A 20,774-nucleotide genomic window follows, 5' to 3' on the forward strand; every position below is an offset into this window, starting at 1 on the left:
AAAATGGCATGATCTTTTTTTAAAAGCAAATTGTGAACACTAAGTTGACAGCAGCAGCTTGTGCCAATGAACTGCCAAAGAAAAAGTGAAGTGACAGGTAAAGTATTCCAGTAATACGAAAACACAAAAACAGTGATGGATGAAAGCAATACAAATTCTCCAGATCTGGGGGGGATAACACATTTGAAGAGCCATCTCCCAGATGTCTTAAATCAGTTGTATTCTGTGGTGATCATTAAGATATCAGCAGTACGTTGCTGCTAATGCAGTGAAGTCAGTGTACTGCAGAGTGAAGTCAGTGTACTGCGTTTCCAGCAGCTCAAAGACACACTGGCACCTCAGACACATCTAATAAATAGAAAACCACTAATGCTTCGTATTTTATTGCATTTTTCGAATGTCTCAGTTTATAAAAATAATTTGATGCCTTGGTATTTTTTTGTACCCTCAACAATGTTTATAATGCTTATAATTCTTAAACCAAAGCAGTCTTTATATTTGCCATTTATATTTATATTTTTTTGCATTCCTTTATGATACATAACCAAAACACCATCTTAGCCACCTGCTAAAGAGAAAATTGAAGATCACACCGGTGTTTTGCTGATTGCATAACCTTTTCTGCATGCATTTTGGATTACACAGTTCCAGCTTTGACAGGCACTGACTTGAAGGTTCACGAAAATGCAGTATGTTTTAAGATCCAGTTAATATACATGAAATAACTGTCACAGTGCATAGCTTTGTGAAGTACAAAATCAAAAACATAAAAGCAATGGTGAAATCTTTTAATTATGGCATATTTTTAAAATGTTATAACCATAACTAACAAGCACTTTTTTGTTGAAAAATAACTTTCAAAAAGATTCCAATGAGACTTGGGCCAAAATTATGTCAGTCAATAGGTCAAGCTCTGATACACCAGTAACTTTCATCTCCAATGACAACATGACATTCATGACATTCATGTTGGGGAGTCCCTGCTGATTGTGCTGAAGTACTCCAGCAAGTCCTGCTCAGTAAAGTCCAAGGAGATGCCTGCTCCGGGGTAGCACTTGTTAATGAGGCTCTCTGCCTCCCGGTACTTCTCCAGGAAAGCTGTCTTCATGGCGCTCCACACCTCCTGAGGTTAGCCAAGCAAACAGCAGCCCATACAGAATCACTCATGTTCCTGCACCACGCCGGCTCCTTAAAATTTAACAAATTTGCACCCCACCAGAATCTATCAGAATGGGCCACCCAATAATGAGTTATTTTATTAGAACAGGTGGGGTGACTGTGAAAGCTGAAACGCTTTTTTGCTAAATGAAAACTTTGCAAAAGGCTTCAGTTTTACTGAAACCACTTAAAGCACAGAGAGAATGTAAGATGTGCCTCATTTGCGTTTATTTCGCACTTTCATATTTTAAGATGAGAAGCTGCATTGTCAGTGTTTCAGCAGTGGTACTGAGAGAAGGAAGCTGCTTCTCTTAGGTGACTAATTATGTGTTGGTTACACATGAAATAAAGACTCACACTCTCAACTGAAAAATGCAAGTTATAGAAGAAATGTCTAGAAGTAATTTCCTCTTGGGGAATTATATAGTTTGCCTGTCTTTCTGTCTATCCATGGCTTACTGGTGTATAGCAGTGTTTTTCAACCCAGTCCTCGGGGACTGCCAGCCAGTCCACATTTTTGCTCCATCCCAGTACACCTCTACCAGGTATTCAGTATTCTTGATTGATTGTTTCAGGTGTGCTGAGATCTGTGGGAGCAAAAATGTGGACTGTCTGGGGGCCCCAAGGACTGGGCTGAGTGGTATATTACATTACATACCAGTGATACCACGTATCATTTGAATGGCACAGCAGCTAAAACACCCCCCCATTCCTGGCACGGTCAGTGCCAGTGAGTTACCTGCAGCAGGCGGGGGCTGTCCGCCAGTGAGTTACCTGCAGCAGGCGGGGGCTGTCCGCCAGTGAGTTACCTGCAGCAGGCGGGGGCTGTCCGCCAGTGAGTTACCTGCAGCAGGCGGGGGCTGTCCGCCAGCTCGCGACTCAGCCGTCTATGTGAGGCCTCCAGGATGCGCCGCACCTCCCGACCAGTGTAGCGCTCTGCGACACGGCGCAGCTCCTGCTTGCTGTAGGCCAGCTGGAAGCCCACCTCCTCCTCCTGCACGCCATGCGCCAGGTGGCCCTGTACCCCGTCCAGGAAGTCCTGACGGGGAGGAAGATGCCACTCAATCACGGGTGAAAAACAGACAGCGTGACAGCACTTGATCATGGGCAAAAACGGACAGCGTGATGGCACTGGATCATGGGCAAAAACGGACAGCGTGATGGCACTGGATCATGGGCAAAAACGGAAAGCGTGATGGCACTGGATCATGGGCAAAAACGGAAAGCGTGGTGGCACTGGATCATGGGCAAAAACGGAAAGCGTGGTGGCACTGGATCATGGGCAAAAACGGAAAGCGTGATGGCACTGGATCATGGGCAAAAACGGAAAGCGTGATGGCACTGGATCATGGGCGGAAATCACAGTTCAGCAACAAAGAAGCCAGATTACCTTCTTTAACCATATTAGTCTACATGTGAGGAGTCTCATCAGGCTCAAAATCTACTCCTGGTTTTATTGTCTGTCTTTCTCTGTCTGTCTGTCTCTGTCTGTCTCTCTCAGCACTGGCCCTTGCCTTACAAGGACTCTCTATTTCTGTTTTATTCCCATTTCATAGCTTGTAGGATAATAGTGGTTAAGAATGATGAATGGAAGGATGGACTGTATGTCATATTATTTTCATATTGTGTCTGTCATTATTCAGAGAGTGAGTCAGCATTTCCTTGTGCACCAAATTGTGCATCACAAATAAACTTTGGATGAAAATAAAGTTTGGGACAATATGAAATACTTTGTTGTAATTTTTTATCACAACCAAGTGAAATAACTTCCATCCATCCATCCATCCATCTATCTTCTGTACCCGCTTGCCCTAACATACTGCATGATGTCTATCCTCTATAATGGCATCTCTCCCAACATTTAAAGTAATATATTATGACCAAAACTAAAAAATAACGAGTAGGCAAAAGGAAAATATTAAAACTGAAAATGTTTATATATTAAGGGTATTTATTAATACATTAAAATAAGACAGCTTCATTCAGTTTAGGGATACTGAGTAGCACTGCTTAAATATAAAAAATATAAGAGGTCAAAATTCTGGTACAATATTATCATTATCAGTTGTGTCCATATTGCAAAATACAGTAATATACTGTATAAACCAACTGTAGCTCCCCAAATCAAAGCCACTGAATTTCATTACATTTCACGGGCGTGTGACTCACGCTCAGCAAGCCAAGTGGCTGGCCCATCTGCATGGCCATGTAGTGCCGGAGGTGCAGCGCCATCCTCTCTTTGGCCTCCTCATGCACCTCCTCGAGTCCTGACAGCCGCAGCTGCTCCAGAAAGTTTACCAGCTGGTGGTAATTCATCAGCCTCACCACCAGGGGGCCTGAGCGTGCATTTGACCCAGAAAGCTTTTCCACTGTGGGAACAAACATTCGTAAACATTCATAACATAAACAAATAAATTATATGAAGATTATGTTGATCCTTACATATAGTTATATAATCGGTTATATATTATGGTTTTATTCACTTGCACTGTTTCTGTGCCAACTTAGGCTAACTGGCATCTCTACAGTGGCAGCTGTGTGTAAGTGCTTGTGCCCTGTAATGGCAGCTTTGCTTCAGAGATGCTCTCCCGCACTCACAGGTGTGGACGGCCGCCTTGAGCAGCTTGGCGTATAAGCTGTCCAGCCCCCATCGCTCCTCTTCCCCCATTAATATGGCCTTGCCGTGGTACATAAAGTCCTCCAGGCGGGTAACGAAGGGCAGAATGCCCCCACGGGTCCGTTTCAAAGCCTGTGGGCTCTCCACCTCCCTGCACAGAGACTCCTACGCAGATAACGGCAGACAAAACGTAAGCGGGGGGCCCTGCCGGCAGATGTTGCTCAGCAAGGAGGATTTTTATTTTCTGTTCGACTCATGACTCATAGGTGTCATACAATGTCAGAAAAGAAGTACTAATCTGTACCTTTGAGTACTAATCTGTACCACTTTGGTTGTACCCTTAAGGGTCTGGCAAATCTATCTTAGGTAAATGTACCCTTTAAAGTACAGAAATAGAATATGAGGAATATTTTTGTAACACTGGGGGTAATTCATTGTTGTTTGTACCTTGAGGTACAATCTGTACCAGGGCTGTACCCTTTTCCCTGACAGTGCAGGGTGCAGTAGGGGAGCCGTGCTCCGGAATGGTGCTATTAACATTAAATACAAGTCACGTGACTCACCGCACAGGTGCGCAGGCTGTGCTGGCTGTGCTGCTGGGCACACCGCAACAGAGAGCAGTAGAAGGAGGCCGTCAGCTGCAGCTGGTACTGGGACAGGCCGCGCCCCACGCACCTCAGCACCACCAGGCAGCTCAGGGGCTCAGCCTTTTCACATGAGCTGAGCAAGGCACAGAGGCGGGGCTCCGCTGACCCCAGCACGGCCTGGACGCAGTCCCAGCCTTCCACGCAGGGCTCCGGGGCCTCGAGGCTGGCCGACATTCGGATCCAGCTGTGGGGCCTCTTCTTCTGCTCCCGGGTACTGCAGCAGGACACGTAACACGTAACACGTAAACTCAGCGGCCACTGCAGTCAGAGTGAGATAACTGGGCTGAGTCTCCTGGGCTTTTCAGGTGCCACATCTCTCACGCTACACCACAGCAGGGCACTCACACTGGGTTCTGGGTCTGGTCAACAACACTGCTCCTCCTACCAGCATGGAACTGAAGGCAGGGGGGGGGGGGGGGCACACAAAAGATATAATTATAGGCGGCACATGTAGGTTTCAGCAAATTCAATAAATGAAGTCTTTCGTTTACAGTTGTGCAGGTTCCGTAGGACAAGTGAGGAGTTTATTTGATGCATGAAACTCACTAAATAAAGGGTTTCAATAGAAAAACAACCAACCACCACATTTAAAACTGCTTCCCGTAAACAAGGACAACTAGTAGTGGGCTGGATTGCTACTACTTTGTCATTTATTGACTTTGTTGCCCATTAATACCACCTTTTTTTTTTTGTTTTTTTAAAAGGACCTTCCAGGAAAAGTGAAGAAAAGAAAAAGACAAGAGCCAGCAAATTGGGACTTTTTTAAAATAGTTGTGGAAACGAGGTGGCAGAAAAGATGTTGAAAGATCATCTGCTCACCGCCACGGTACTGGAGCTGCTGTTCAGGCCAAAGAAGGATGTGAGGAACTCTTGCTCCTTGATGCACACTGCTCCCAGCTGCCTAAAGACCTGCTGGATCACCTGGAGCAAACGAGGAGCATGCAGTTACACACAGACCAAAGCGATACGCTGACCCAATCACTCCTCCAGGTTTGCCTGCTGTGTTCTTTGCAGCTGTACAAAAAGTTTTTTCAGCTGAAGTTTATTTCCAGAGCTTGGTTCTTGGTTAACGGGGGAATGTCATTACGCAATACTCAATCTGCACTGTTTAAATAAGCTCTCAGCAGGGAGAAAGGGAAAGGTTGCATGAATTATCGACTCTGTCTGAAACGCCTCACCAAATGACCTACTGAGCTGGTGCCATGTGACTTACCATGCTGGCTTGCCCCTCCGAGTATGACGACACTGGTGCGCTCCTGGACGCGCTGGCCATACAGCCGGCGGCACTGGTCACCGAGTCTGGGAGCGCTGAGATCACACCTACACCAACGCCACACGTTCAGGCTGAATGACGATGACACCAAGGAACAACCAGAGCTCTCCACAGGCCCCTTTCAGCTGTGTCAGTGTGACACCACAGACTGAAAGAGGATTATGGGAATACAGTTTCCACTCTGAGCTTCTGGCTATCATTCTGATAGGACTGTCACCAATGTCCGTAAACTCACCGATTTTTTTGGAATCTTTCAGTCCACACAACTGGAGTCTGGCTGCATCGAAAAGGTCTTTCATTTGTCTCTCGTAAAGCTTGCAAATGTTTTCAGCATAAACCTGCAGGATACCAAAATTGAATGGATTGGCCATAATAAATATTAATTCATACTTTCTAAGAATGTACTCTTAAATGGATCTAGTTAAACTGATGTGTATGAAGTAAGCCCAATCAGCCACTAGATGGCAATCAGAGACTTCCGCAATATGGCTGTAGCCCATAAGATTAAGGGGAAACCGTGCACTTCTAAAAGTAAACATCACAGTCAAATTGATTCCATTCCATTCTCAGAAATGCACTTCAAATTCCCTTCAATTTCATTGTACAAGTCATCACATTAATTTTCATGCCACCCCTGACATAGTCTTTACAGAGCATGGTTAATGAGCTACTAGTGCTTCGAGAAATAAAATGCTACTTACCTTCATTGATTCCAGTGTCAGTATTCAACTGAAGCCAATCCAACAGAATAAAAAACACGATAACGCAATGTGTTTGATACTTTCCAAGAGTGAAGATGCCTGAATGCTACATGAATGGGAAGTATTATAATGGCATTTGCAACTCCAGGGAAGCCACTCTGCATTGTATTCCCTGTTGGTATTGTTTATCAGTATTAATATTTTTATTTATTAGTATTTTATACCTAAATGTGTCTAGTGGATATTTTCAGCCTTTCTTGTGTCAATACAAATAAATTAGAGAGAATTTTATTTGCCTTTTTAGCTACAAGAGAGACATTTTTTTACACAGGTTTAAATTGAATAGCCCCAATCGACAAGGTAAACACAAAATTGCCTCTCAGAAACATGCCAATAAGAATTGAGATATGCTAATTATAATTTTGCAGCTGCAGATTGCATAACATTTTCCCAGCTTTGGCAAACTGCCGAGGTAATCTGTGCACTACCTCTCTGGCTAATGGGTGGGACGCTATCATTAGAGCACACAACAGAGAAGGTATATATAGAATGCCTACAGCCCAGGTCCACGTGCCTTTGATTGTCGGTTCGTTCTAACCTTGCTTAGCTGCTGCAAGATGATTGGGTTACTCTCCTTCAGCCACTCCATAAGGGGCTTATAGCGCAGCAGTGACACGTGGAAGGCGTGGGGCTTCCAGGGCTCGGTGCCGGCCCCATCCTCTCCCTCTCTCAGGCCCTGTCAATGTGGTCATGAATCTCGTCACACTCTCAGGGCCTGGACCCCACGCTCCCGCCTCTGCAGCCTGTCGTTGGCCTTCCGCATCATTTCGAAGCAGCTGCGGGAACCCCACCCACCTGCAGGATCACGGCGCTCGTGATGTGTCGGCAGAGACGGAGCTCAAAGGTCTGACGGACGCTCTCGAACCGGATGAGCTGCTCCGCGGCCCCCTGCAGTCTGCGCTGTCCTGACACACACCCAATATTCCCTAACATCAGCATGATGGCCTTTCACTGTATTCCTAGACACTGCAAAATTCCCACAACAGTATCTTTTACATATACTATTATACTATTTTGAATTCATTTTTACTTTTGATATTTAGAATTCTTCCCCATGTTAGCAATTCAGTAACACAAAGTCTGCATGTCTAAGATGAGCTTTCTAGATGTCTGAGGGACACCTACACCTGGTACATGTGCATTGGGCCTTTGTTGGGCTGTTGTACCTTGTATCAATGATACATTCAACTTATTTATCTAACGGTTTTATCTAATGGATAAATATATTTATCTGAAACAACTTACAGTGGAGGGAAGGGTTACAAGTTAAATCTGTTCCCTGGGATTAGAAACCACAGCCTTTGTGTTGTTAGCACAACGCTCTACGTATTGAACTACAATAAACTGTATAAGTTTAATTGTAATTAAAAGAACTTCACATTTATAATCAACAGAAAAATTCAAATGACTCTGGATGCACATGAGGTCATTCATCCTTTTGATTGAAATTCAAAAAATGACACACTGCACAATCTACGATTCGCTGGTGCCAACATCAGCAGCCAGAGCGTTAGGGCGCGAGGTACCTGTGCTGAGTGGCGCGTTGAGGCCCTGGGACAGCGCCCGGACTGCCGCGACACAGCCCTTCATCTGCTCCTCGTTCTCCAGGTCCCCTTTGGTCAAGACCTGCAAGTGCTCCTCGCGCACTGACAGCCGGTCCTGACAACACACAGACTGCAGGGTGACATCTGCTTCCACAGAGATGAAAGTGGAGAGTGCTGACAGGAAGGGAGCTGAGCTGGTGCTGCCTGTCCTCCTCACACAGGAACCTACTTACCAGCTACTATCTACCAGCTCTTTCCTGAAGAAACCATAGGTATTATATTATATTATCCATCCATCCATCCATTTTCCAACCCGCTTATCCTACTGGGTCGCGGGGGGTCCGGAGCCTATCCCGGAAGCAATGGGCACGAGGCAGGGAACAACCCTGGACGGTGGGCCAGCCCATCGCATATATTATATTATATTATATTATATTATATTATATTATATTATATTATATTATATTATACAGAAGATGAGAACTGCTGTGCTTGCAATAATTTTTTTATGCCGTTATCTCGAGATAGCAAGAAAATTATCTTGTTATCCTTAGATAGCGAAGCTCATTTTCTCGAGAAAATCTACAGGTATCTTGACAACTGTAGCAACTGATTTACTGTAATAGCTTAATTTTGCCTCATTAAGTTTTTGGCAAGTCGTAAAAAGCCACATTTTATCGATTCCATTTGAAAGTCAATTTGAACTGAATCTAATTATCAAAATACAATATTCTCCCACGCGTGATATAGTTAAAGCCTGTATCATAAAACTCTAATTAAAGCTATACTTAGTCCACTATACAGTGCTGTAGAGGGGCACAGCATGGATGCTATCATTATTTTTCATCCTTTGGTACTGAGAAGTGACATTCTGTACAGGTGTTCCGTGTTTAGCAGGGCAATTAAGCACTCCTTATCATGAGAAAACAAGCTTTGTTATCTTGTGATAACGGCATTAAAAAAATAATTGCAAGCACAGCCATTCTCAGCTTCTGTAATATATTATATGCATTATAAAAATATGACTAATCATATTACTTCTTGAAACTTAAATTGACTGGATTGGCCATAATAAATATTAATTCATACTGACTATCTACTTAAACATTATTTACTTGAATAATAATATTCAACTTTATTGTTTTTAGTAGATACTGTTTTCCAAAGTGACAAACAGCACATTACAAATGTACATATGCTGAAGAGTTGACTAGGTAAAAGTGTGACTAGACTTTGCTTCCAATGAATGTCCAGGTACAGGTGTGAGCAGAGAAAGAGCTATACAAAATCTGCAGTACCAGTCAATCTGCAGTCTGGGCACACCTACTGAAAATCATTTGTTTTTCAACATGATAATGACCCTAAGCGAGCCTCAAGGTTATGTATGTAGTTAGTATTACATTGTGAATAAGGAAGTGATGGAGTGCTGTGACAGATGACCTGGTCCCCACAATCCCCCCACCTAAACTCTACATCTGCTTTGGGATGAGTTGGATTGAAGAGTAAGAATATGGTAGCAAACTGGTGCCCAGAACTTGTGGAAACTCCTTGAGGATGGTTGGAGAAGCATTCCAGGTGGCTACGTCTGGAAGCTGGTTGAAAGAATGTCAAGAATCTGCAACGCTGTCATCAAAGCAAAGGGGGCTATTTTGAAGCATGTAAAATTTGAGAAAAAATTTAGATGTTGAACACTTCTGTTGGTCGTTGCAGTACTTGATATGTATTACTTAATTGCCTCAAGGCCTTTTACTATAAAAGTATAAGGTGAGTAAAATAGAGATTTCTTAATGAAAAGCAGGTGTGTCCAGACTATTCCCTGTTACTGCATATGTCCTCCTTACCACTAGTTGGCAGAGCTCTGAACAAAGCTGGCTGTGGTTACGGTCGATGTGCTGTAGCCAAGCACTGCTGGCATGGAGGATGTCCATCTGCTTTTGGACGCCATGCAGCAGCTCATCATAATGGGACAACACATCCTCGATGTGTGTCACCTCCAGCAGAGCTTCGTCCAGCAGACTAAGCAGCTGCTCTCCCTGACGCTCGGTCTCCATCAGGGAATGGAAGTTTTCCTGGGGGTGAGTAGAGATGGCACAGCGTTTGGTGATTGGACAACATTAGTCTCACGACATTCAAATGTCATTCCACCTACCATAACTGCTGATCCAATACAGGGGAAGCAGGAAGCTTCTCCCAGTAAGCATGGAGCACCTTGGATGGATTGCCAGTCAATCACAGGATAAGCACTCAAGCACAATCTATTGTCAGCTTAGAGATGCCAGTACAACTAAACGGCACGTCCTTGTACAGTGGGAGGAAACTGGCACTCCCAGAACAAATAAAGGAGAAGATATGCCCTCCACACAAAACGCTACCCACTGATTCACCTTCAGCATCATCAACATGGAATTTAGTAGTGATGGACAAAATGATGCCTCATGAACCATTTACTGTATTTTTTGACCCCACTAGATGGCGCTCTTGGTTTGCTCTGGGGCATGGTTTGTGTACATTTTTGAACAGAGAGCACTATCTAGTGGGGTCAAAAAATACATACAGCATCCTTTAGTCCATAAGGTGCATGAAGCATCCTTTAGTCCATCACTGGAATTTAGCATAACAACAGCCTCAGTCATATTCAGACTGTTTTTACCCTAACTCAGGAATAGGATTAGCAAGGGAAGGTTCAATGCAATTTAGTCATTTATATTATTAAAAGTATTAGTGGCAATAAGAATAATTGTATTGAGCAATTTGTGTACATCAATCATGATTTTGGTAAATGGTTTAATAAAGTGAGAATATTTCCAAATATGAGTTTTGTGTTTACTGTAATCTGAATGCTTTTGCTAATTAAATGAATATGGATAATATTACTAACTGGGGGCATGCATTGAATTATTGTAACTTATTATTACAAAGTAATGAGAAAGCATGAAATTTCCCCTGTGCAGAGCGTGCATAGATCCTGATAGAGGGAACAAGCTCCAAAAAAAGGGAAGCTTTCACAACCCAGTGGTCTGGAAGGGAGTCCAGATGGAGAGCGGTTTCAGCCCAAAGGCAGCCCTCTGCTGGAATGACAGGCTAAGGCACTGATTACCAGTCTGAGGTATGACTGGAAGCACTGCTGCTGGAGGATGGAGATGCCACCTTCCCAGCAGGTTGCTTATCATCATGCTGCCTTGGGATTCATTTCACCAGCATAGATCCAACAGGGACAACCCAGGGATTCTTAGAACCAGAGACCCCAGGAGGCCTTATACAGAACAGAGGAGCTATACTCTATAGATCTCCATGAGGTACACAGACACATATATAGGTTAGAGCAAGCTTTGGGAGTCACAGCACAGAGTCAGCCAGCATGCAGCACCCCTGTAGCTTTGACTCTTGTGCAGGGGCTCAACAGTTGCATCACTCTGCCAGTCCTGGGATTCAAACCAGCTACCTTCCGATCACAGGCACAGAGTCCTAACTTGCTGAGCCACTTACTGGCCCCCAGGGGATACATAAGATATGGAATGACCAGAGCAGCAGTGATTGTACACAATGTGATCTACCACAGATACATTAGACTAAGTTCTGGATTTACTTCTTAAAAATGCTGAGGGCCAATCTAGCCTAAATCTACACCCTGATTAAAGCAAAGGCCTTTGAATAAAATGCTTTCTGGTTTCTGCTTTTGTAGGTCTTCCATCACTATTAGTAAGTGTAACTGTTAATATAGGTTAATGGAGCCTATGAGTATTTGGTGGTCACCTGATCCAAGCTGGCCAGGTTGGCGTGCAGGGTCTGGGTGAAGGCCTGGGCATCCTGCATGGCTCCGTCGCTCTCCTCCATGAGCCTCTGCACGTCGACCGCCTCCCGCAGCGTCAGCTCCTGGAAGTCCTCCTCTTCCGCCTCCTCTTCCACCGCTTTTGACTCTGGCGTTGCTGGTACCCTCCCATGCTGCCATGGCAATACCTCTGCAAGCAGTTATTAGTGGGAGTAACAGATAAAAAAAATCGACATCATCTTGTATCTATTTTATTTTGCTAATCATCATTATTATGCTAATTTGAAGGGGTTTCTATTATGCAAGGTGCAATGCTTTACTAAAACAATGAAGCTGCAGGGACACTGTCACACTGATAAACAGGTATTAGGTTATACATTTATCGTTGTTTCTTTCATTTAAATACTAATGAGAATAACAATGACAACAATAACACGAACAATAGGAAGAATAATAAATCCATCCATCCTGAGCAGGGAGCATATTATTACTAATAATAATTATAATAATAATAAGGTAGGCTTACAGTTAGACACAATGTGGCATTTTCAGGGAGTAAAGCGTGTTTTATCATTAGCCAATGCTCTCGTATAATGGGAAACCACAGTTTAGCTTGATTTAATGGCATATTTCAAACTTTCCAACACCCTGTTGTTTCACCCTAAGGCCTGAAATTAGGGTTAGCAAACTGAGGCTAGGGTTAGGGTTAGAAAAGCATGACATTTTCAGGCATCAAAATGTGTTTTCATGATAGTTCTGGGCCCTCATAGGATGGGAAACCACACTTTATCTTGCTTTAGTAAGATATGTCAAACTTTGCAACAGTTTGGATGGGGTGCCAACATACTACTACTACTACTACCACTAAGACTAATAATATCCATCCATCAATATTAATATTGTCGTGGGGGTCTGGAGCCTATCCTGGATGCTCCAGAGTAACCCTGAATGGGATGTCAACATAATAAAATAATAATAATAATAATAATAATAGTAATAATAATAATAATACATCCATTGATTCCAGCAATCAATCGCAGGGGTGCGTATCCTATTCTGGAAACTATGGGCACCGGGGGGACAACGACCCAGGTGGGGTGCCAACCCATGGCAGAATAACAACAATATTACTACTACTAGTACTACTACTACAATAAAATAATAATAATAATAATAATAATAATAATAAACCCTCCCATGAATCACCAGGTTAACTGATGTACAGTTTTATGGGCTTATTTTCCCTATACTTACTCCTAATCTTATTTTCCCCATACTTTCCCTGTACAGTTCATATGCCTGAAAGACAAGGTTACACTTAAGTGTATACGACTCTACACTGTACATATATAAGAATGAATGTCGGGTAATTTAATATGGAAGTTTAGCAGATGGTGAGGAGGAGACACTGATTTACTCCGTTTTGATGACCACAGCCATCTGGAGGTGTTGAGAAGCAGATACATGTTGCAGCTCAAATGTAAATGCGTGTCCACACAGTGTGACCGTATCTTTTTGAACTGAAATACAGAAAAGCATTTCTTTCTCTCACCCTCCATTACAAACACTCGCCTTGCACTCGCAAAGTAAAGTACTTTCTCTAGGCTCGTTTTAGCTAAGTATTCCCAGCTGGCAGCACAGTTGAGTCAGTAGCAAAGCTTTCAAAACGAAAGGCAATGTCCTGTATGAATTCCCACTTGAATCCCCCAGGACCTTCTCAATGAACAGTCTTCTGCCAGTCAGTGTACAGCTTGTAAAACTGACACCACACAAGAGGAAAACCCTTTCGTTTCTGTCAGCGCATTTACACCACTATGCACACACGGTCCAGTTCTTTGATCTTTTTTTTATTCAATGTAGGTCTTTGGTCTCCTCGTGCTGCTGTAAATGAGGGACTTGGCACTGGTAGGCTGACACATTTTCTGATTTGCAACATTTCTCCCTGTCAGCTTTAGCAGCACCAGGCCAATAAAGCTGCCATTTAAAACATCTGTTCATGGGATGACGCTGAAATGGCAACGGAGGTCAGTATTGAAGGACCACGAATGCTTGAAAATGGTAATGAGTGCAGTGCTGTACCCTGTTTGTTTATGTATGAGCTACGCCTAAGGGCAACACAGAGAACAGAAGCCTGCATCTTTACAGCATACAATATCGAGACAGATGACAGGCAACGGGTTAAAGGTGATAGCCAAGCTAACAAAATAGGACTGACAAACAAGGCAACTGGTTAGACCTGATAACCATGGTAACAAAATAGAAACAACAACCATGGCAACAGGTTAAACCTGACAGCCATGGTAACAGAACAGAACCAATAGCCAGAGCAACAGGATATACCTGATAACCATGGTAACAGAATAGAACCAACAACCCAAGTAACAGGTTAAACCTGACAGCCATGGTAACAGAACAGAACCAATAGCCAGAGCAACGGGTTAGACCTGATAACCATGGTAACAGAATAGAACCAACAACCCAGGTAACAGATTAGACCTGACAGTCATGATAACAGAATAGAACCAATAACCACGGCAACAGGTTAAACCTGGAATATATATAACTGCAAGTTAGATCTGATTGCTATGGCAACATGTTAGATCTGATTGTTAAAGTAATAGACCTGATCTGGAATTTAATACCTGGTGAAGGTATAACATTAACTTGCCATAAAACTAATTAAATTTGGCTGGAATCAGGGCTTGTGGGAGTTTTACTTGCATGTACTGAGGGCAGAATGAAAAATGATTGGTCCCGAGCAATATCTGGGGTGATATTATCATGGAACATGGGTTCATATGGGCTCAGTGAACACCACTACACCACTGGGGATGGCTAAAAATCATGCCATCTCTACAGCTTTGTGTTCTACCTGCTGTGTAACCCTCTATCACTCCTATTATTATCAACAGATTTCAGACATCTAATAAGTTACAGAGGACTCATGCCAATTTCATTTCATCTGTGCAAGCTGAAAGCTTCTGAGGGTAAAGATTTTTGTTTACATTGTGACGAGCGAATACTGTTCACATTAATGACATTATTTTCCTCATACTGCTCTCTGTATTCTGCAACAGCTATTCTTTTGTGCTGTGGTAATGACTTGTCACTGCCTACCACCTTGAAATCCACAGTTCTAGTCAATTTCCAACCATAGCTGTTCCCTGATTAAGTAGAGCCAGAAAAAAAATGGAGAATGCAGGCAAAACTGTCGAAGCTGTGTGATGCTGTCTGGTTGTAATGTACAGTACCAGTCAAATGTCTGGACACAGCTGCTTGTAATGAATTTTAGCTGTTATTCACCTTATAGTAAATGGCCTCGAGGTAATGAAGTAATATATATTAAATACTGCAATGATTAACAGAAGTGTTCAACATCTCAAATTGTAGACACTTCAAAATAGCCCCTTATTGCTGCAATGACAGCATTTCAGACTATTGGCATTTTTCCAACCACCCTCTAGATGTAACCACCTGGAATGCTTCTCCAATAGTCCTGAAGCAGTTTCCACAAGTTCGGAGCAAAAGTTGGCCAACTTGCCCTTATTCTTCAACCAACTCATCCCAAAGCAGCTCTATAGGGTTTAGATGGGGGGATTGTGGGGTTCAGGTCATCTGTCACAGCACTCCATCTCTTTCCTTGTTCACTGGATAATACTTATCACATAACCTCAAGGTGTGTTTAGGGTTGCTATTTTGTTGAAAAACAAATGATTTTCAGTAGGTGTGTTCAGACTTTTGACTGGTCCTGTAAATCGATGCAAACTCAAAATAGACACAAAGACCAAAATTGTGATTTTTTCTTTTTAGAGTACTCAGATGAAAATCAATGCATTTCAAGGCCTTTTATTGTCGTGTGTACATACTACATTAAAATTCTTGTTTTCATCCTATGGGCTATAGAACCAAATACATACATATCAGAAATGTATAGTTTAATCAATAGTAAATAACAAACAAACAAAAAAACTAAACAGAAAATATCACCATAGTAGGCAAATAGACGTATATAAGTGAAATATGACTCACTGTCATCCCCCAGAACCAAGCACTCTTGTAGTAAGTCTTCAGTGAGTGGTGTTGAGTACTACACAATGCAATATTTGCCAAATTTATCTTCAAGAAAATTTCATTGGCTAAGCACACAAGCCCAAAGGATGGTAGGCATACCTTCCAAGATGGCAGGGCTGATGTTGAGGAACTGCACTTTGTCTTGGAGGTATCGCTGGTTTATCTTCCAAAGGCAGGTAACGAACGCTTTCTTTTCTGCAGAGCTGCTGGACACCCACTTGTACACCTTGTCCAGGTGCAGGTGAAACTCTGCAGTTTCCTGTATGGCCAGAGGAGGGCATGTGTGAGCGTATGTGATGCCAGTTAACAGCGCTGGTCAAGCAGATGTGTTTAACGCCACAACAAGGCCATTTCACATGGATAAGCAGGTACAGAAAGTTACACCATGTTTTAATTATAACAATACCTGACATCATAATTTGTTACAGTCTAAAGTCTAAAATCGCATACAAGGCATTTTCAAATCTGGCCTCCTAATCATCATGGTTGAAGTGGCTCCCCATTGGTTCTGTATAGCTGTTTGGGGGTCTTAAAAATCGCTATATAAATGTAACATTCATTCATACTTTGTAGTGTCATGCGGAACAATCAAGGATGATACAACTAATACAATAAATTATGTGTAGAAATAATTCAATAGTAATAATAAAGTAATAATGAATCTTTGGCTACTCCAACCTGCCTACACTTTGTATATACAGTATTCTGTGGTGGAGCATTGACCGTGCACTTTACTGTTACAAAGCTGGGCTTTTCAGTGATTGATTGCGCCCTCTGCTGTGTGGGTGTTGCTGTGGGCTCAGACGTACCAGGTGCTGCTTTGGGGGGGGGGGGTATGCACTGGCCACTGCCCACGCGAATGTACTGAGAACGCTTAATGCTCAATTTCTCACGGCAACAGATCTTCGTAAAACCACATCCTTTGGAATGGTGAGCAAAAGAATATGCGTAGACCAAGGAAAGCAAAGCTGTTGTGCGCACTTTCCTTTAAGCTTATAAAATTACCTTTAGTATATATGAACAGTTTTATGAAATTATTATATTACTGTACTATACTATATATACACTGTACTACATGATACTATACTGTGCTATACTATACTATACTATATTGCACTGCACTGCACTGTATAATAATCTTCTCCTTCCTTGAATGCTGGGCAAGGTATATTCATCAATGATTTTGCTGAACAGGCATATGCCACACAGAATCATTTTTCTGCAATGAACTAATGATCTTTAGATATGTTCTTGTAGCTAGGACTACAGTGAAGTGGCATTGCTGGGTTTATCGGATCTTCAGAATTAAGTGGGAGAACACAATTTTTAAATTAAGGAAAACCAGAAGGTCTAATACTGGGACAGCACCGATTACCAATATGTTCAAAAACATATTAGCTAAGCTAGTGAATTCCATGAGTCGATAGTAAGTTATCAGACCAAGTATTAAGTGGTTGTGTGGGCATTGCTTGGCGCTTGCTCTTCTTGGCTAGGAGTCTCCTAGAGGGATCGCACCTGTCGGGGAAGCTAGCTGTTGATCCTCCTTCTGGACCACAAAAAAATAAGTAAATAGGTGGCTATGGGTGGAACAGGGAGACCATAAGCAACATACACAGATCCCTGAATGCTCGAGTGATTTTAAACATGCCTTAAAAATATCTTCTTGTGAATATAATTTTAAATACATGAAGGTAATCTCAAAGACTCATGCTCAGATTTTTTACTTTAGTTAGACAAAGCCCCTTTATTCTGGAACGTGGTCAAAAATGTTCTTTGATTTAACGCCGCTCTGACCTTGACGGCGTCTATCCCATCGACGAGCGTGAGCTCACTAGCTGGCCAGCTGTCATTCAGCTTGTAGTGGCTCTTTACGGCCTTCACTGTCATCAGAACCACCTCCCCAGACGCCTTCTGCTCTGAGCTCACTGCGGAGAGGCACAGGAGGAAGGGCAGAGTGATACAGGGAAAGGAGAGAGAGCGAGAGAGGACAGAAAAGAAAATCAAAAAGGTGTTGGTAAAATAATACAGATGGAAATCATCTTCAATTAATATTAATGTGAAGTGTTATAAATGTCACTGTTTTCCCTGGAGGTCAGACATGTTACCACGTAGCTCCTTGTGTCTGATAATCAGTATAGGTCACTGCCCCAGGAAGTCGCCTCTAATGAGACCCAAAGGGCATTTATGCTTGTGAACTGTTGACTGGATCAGGAAATTGGTATGCCGGCGTTGAAATTAATGACACATAGTGATTTGAAGAGCTGCGATTTTAGATGCCGCTACTGTGCAAATCAGGTTTTTAATTACAGCATCACAAAGTGCTTCACATATCTCCACGGCCACAATGCAGCTACCGGACGTGATACACGACGCATGTCACGCGCGCTTTACATCTACATGCAATAAGCGTGTCGCTGGCAGACAAGCCCATAATTGCTCAAAGCAGAGAGAGAAGCTCTGCTGGTGATTCAATGAAGGGGAGATTCACCGGGTAAGCAGCGAGATGCTGACCCCACTTCTCAAAGGAGAGCCTACAGCATCTCAAGGAAATTGCACTACGAACAGCCAACTAGCACTTTGCAGAAAAATGTCACCCTCAGATGTCAATATCAGGCATCCCTGATGTCTGTAGAGGGTAATATACACAAGCACAGCAAATCATGGGTATTTTTCTCATCTCAGAATCAACACCTGCCCGACTATCTCATCCACTGATGCCTTCATGTTTTAAAACAACATTGTGATATTTATATTAGAAATTCAGGGACCCCAAAGTCCTTTTTCAGGATCCTGATACACAGTTGACCATTCACTTACTGCTGTAAAAATGTCAAAAGTAGTCTAAATTATTCAAATATGCTCTCTGCGAATTGTGTGAAACCACTGAATGAGATCCACACGTCACAAAAAAATGCTAATTTTCTTGCTACTGCTTATTTGGAAAAAAAAAACAAAACTATTTTGTGCTTTTATTGCAGTTTGCTTGCTACAGCAAAACTAATAAAAAAGCGTAGAATCTGGACAGCTGTTGTGATGGAAAATACTGTCTGTGTAAACATTTCAAGAAGAAAAAAGCTTGTTTCAGGCTCCCAGTCACGTCATGCATGCCAGACTCCCACATGCTTGGTGAGATGACAACACCATTTTGCTGGCTGGCCTAGTGCACAAGCGAATTCAGCCAGCTTCTACATAACAATGGGAACCTTAAGGGGAAGGTGCCATGTGCCAAGTGTATGCCTTTTGGACGCCCCCCTGGGGCTGCTCCTAATAAAATTAACAGGCCAGGGTAGCACTAATCCACACGGGCACTGAGATGTGTAATGCTCATTACCCTGGCACAGCCACAGCAAATGGAGGGTGTGGTTCCACTGCATCAGCTACAAAGGGGATATTTTTATCGCTTAATACCACAGCTATTAGCTGTAAGAGTCATAAAGTGCATGTTTAGGTCAGCTACACTTTTAATAAGTGGGTACGAGCGGGCACGCGTGTATGCGTGTGTGTGTGCGTGAGCGGGTTTACCTATCCTTATGGGGACATAATGTCCCCATAACGTGATACATATCCATTTTTTTCCCTTATGGGGACCGGTTTCCTGGTCCCCATAAGGGAAAACTCTATTTTATAAACATCGGTGACTGCTATGAAAAAACTAAAAATGCAAAAACTCTTGTATTTTGTTAGGTTACTTATGGTTATGGTTAGGGCAGGGTGGGGGTTAACGTTGTCATAGTTAGCATTAGCATTTTTCCCATTGAAATGAATGAGCGGTCCCCATAAGATTATGTTTACCCTACATGTGTGTGTGTGTGTGTGTGCGTGTGTGTGTCTGTTTGTTATTTTGTCTCTTTATTACTATTATTATTTTTAAAAGTAGTAAGATCAGGTCTAGAAAGTCAAATCCAGACCAAATTTTTTTCTCAACTAACCAGTTGAATATAATGAGTCACAGTGACAGAGTACTCAACTAGTTGGTTGGAGAAAAAATCTTGGTCTGGATTTGTACTTTTTGGACCCAAACATCCCACCTCTGATTATTATTACCTGCAGCACACAAAATGGCACTTTTCCTTTTCCTGCCGGCCTTCCACACAAAGGACACAGCCAGCAGCCTCTGCTCCCGAGGTGTGAAGATCTCTCTCTGCAGAGCGTGTCGCAGGGGGCTCATAGCCATTCTGGGGGCCGCCGCTGCTCTCAGGGCACCGTTTCACTTTCTTTTTGGACAATATCACGCCAACACAGTTTACAGTGAATACCTGGCCTTCATACATTATTAAACACATACATGTAAACATGAAGCAATACACCCCGGCCGTCCAACTTTCCCTTATATCTTCGAAATGCATAGGCAGGAAGATGAGACGTCACATTTAGAAACCCCATTCGCTCAAACGGAAAAAAGGTTAAATGCGGTGTTACAGGTACTTATCGGCATGTCCGGCTTACGTGCTGTATAATTTCCAGCAGGATTTCTGGTCTCGTATCGGACAGGTGGACAGGCAGCGCTCTCCAACTGCTCACACTTACTGTAGTGCTACTTTTACCGACGATTGCTAAAAGGAGCCGATGCACCTCCGGATGTGGTTAGAACTTCGGGTTTGTTTCTTTGCATTCACCAAGAGGATGTAGGCGAGATATATAGAAACAGGAATCGTTTTATGTCGTGCTGTTCTTTCTTGTATCTTTAAAAGTTAGGAAATTGAGCGTCAAATAGTTTAACTGCGAGGAATGTTATGGGTACTGAACGGTGACTTTTATCAATTGTTTTTGGTATCTACGATGCTCCGCTGCTCAGTTGTTTTCTTATGTTGCTAATGTATAACAAAAAAACAAAGAAAAAGAAAACTTGAAACTTGAAAATGAAAGCTCTTGCACACGTGTCTTAAAGTATAACATACTGCCCGTGCCATATGTTCTTTATTTTTAGTTGCATT

At 42.7% G+C, this 20,774-nt stretch overlaps 1 protein-coding gene across 1 annotated transcript; it reads right to left on the reverse strand.

Annotated features, from left to right (window-relative positions):
• Nucleotides 1-774: 774 nt before the first annotated feature.
• LOC111843729 (exocyst complex component 1-like) lies at nt 775-20,482 on the reverse strand. The gene is made up of 18 exons (XM_023811536.2): nt 20,287-20,482; nt 19,885-20,054; nt 17,635-17,765; nt 15,940-16,099; nt 11,754-11,959; nt 9,842-10,069; nt 7,983-8,115; nt 7,252-7,361; nt 6,995-7,132; nt 5,931-6,033; nt 5,636-5,742; nt 5,242-5,343; nt 4,768-4,817; nt 4,339-4,636; nt 3,757-3,940; nt 3,328-3,527; nt 2,003-2,197; nt 775-1,123 (listed from the first exon to the last, which is right to left on the reverse strand). The coding sequence occupies exons 2-18, from the start codon at nt 20,012-20,014 to the stop codon at nt 965-967; spliced, it is 2,634 nt and encodes an 877-aa protein (XP_023667304.2). The 5' UTR covers nt 20,015-20,054; nt 20,287-20,482; the 3' UTR covers nt 775-964.
• Between the last annotated feature and the right edge of the window lie 292 nt (nt 20,483-20,774).

The sequence above is a fragment of the Paramormyrops kingsleyae genome, chromosome 10, assembly GCF_048594095.1.
Source record: "Paramormyrops kingsleyae isolate MSU_618 chromosome 10, PKINGS_0.4, whole genome shotgun sequence".
Lineage (NCBI taxonomy): Eukaryota > Metazoa > Chordata > Actinopteri > Osteoglossiformes > Mormyridae > Paramormyrops > Paramormyrops kingsleyae.

Excerpts from the sequence above, each read along its gene's own strand:
- LOC111843729 (XM_023811536.2), bottom strand. The coding sequence starts at position 20,014 with ATGGCTATGAGCCCCCTGCGACACGCTCTGCAGAGAGAGATCTTCACA. Across the intron at positions 7,362-7,982 it reads CAACGCGCCACTCAGCACAG|GACAGCGCAGACTGCAGGGG; the intron begins GTACCTCGCGCC and ends GGTGTGTGTCAG. Across the intron at positions 5,344-5,635 it reads CGGAGGGGCAAGCCAGCATG|GTGATCCAGCAGGTCTTTAG; the intron begins GTAAGTCACATG and ends CGTTTGCTCCAG.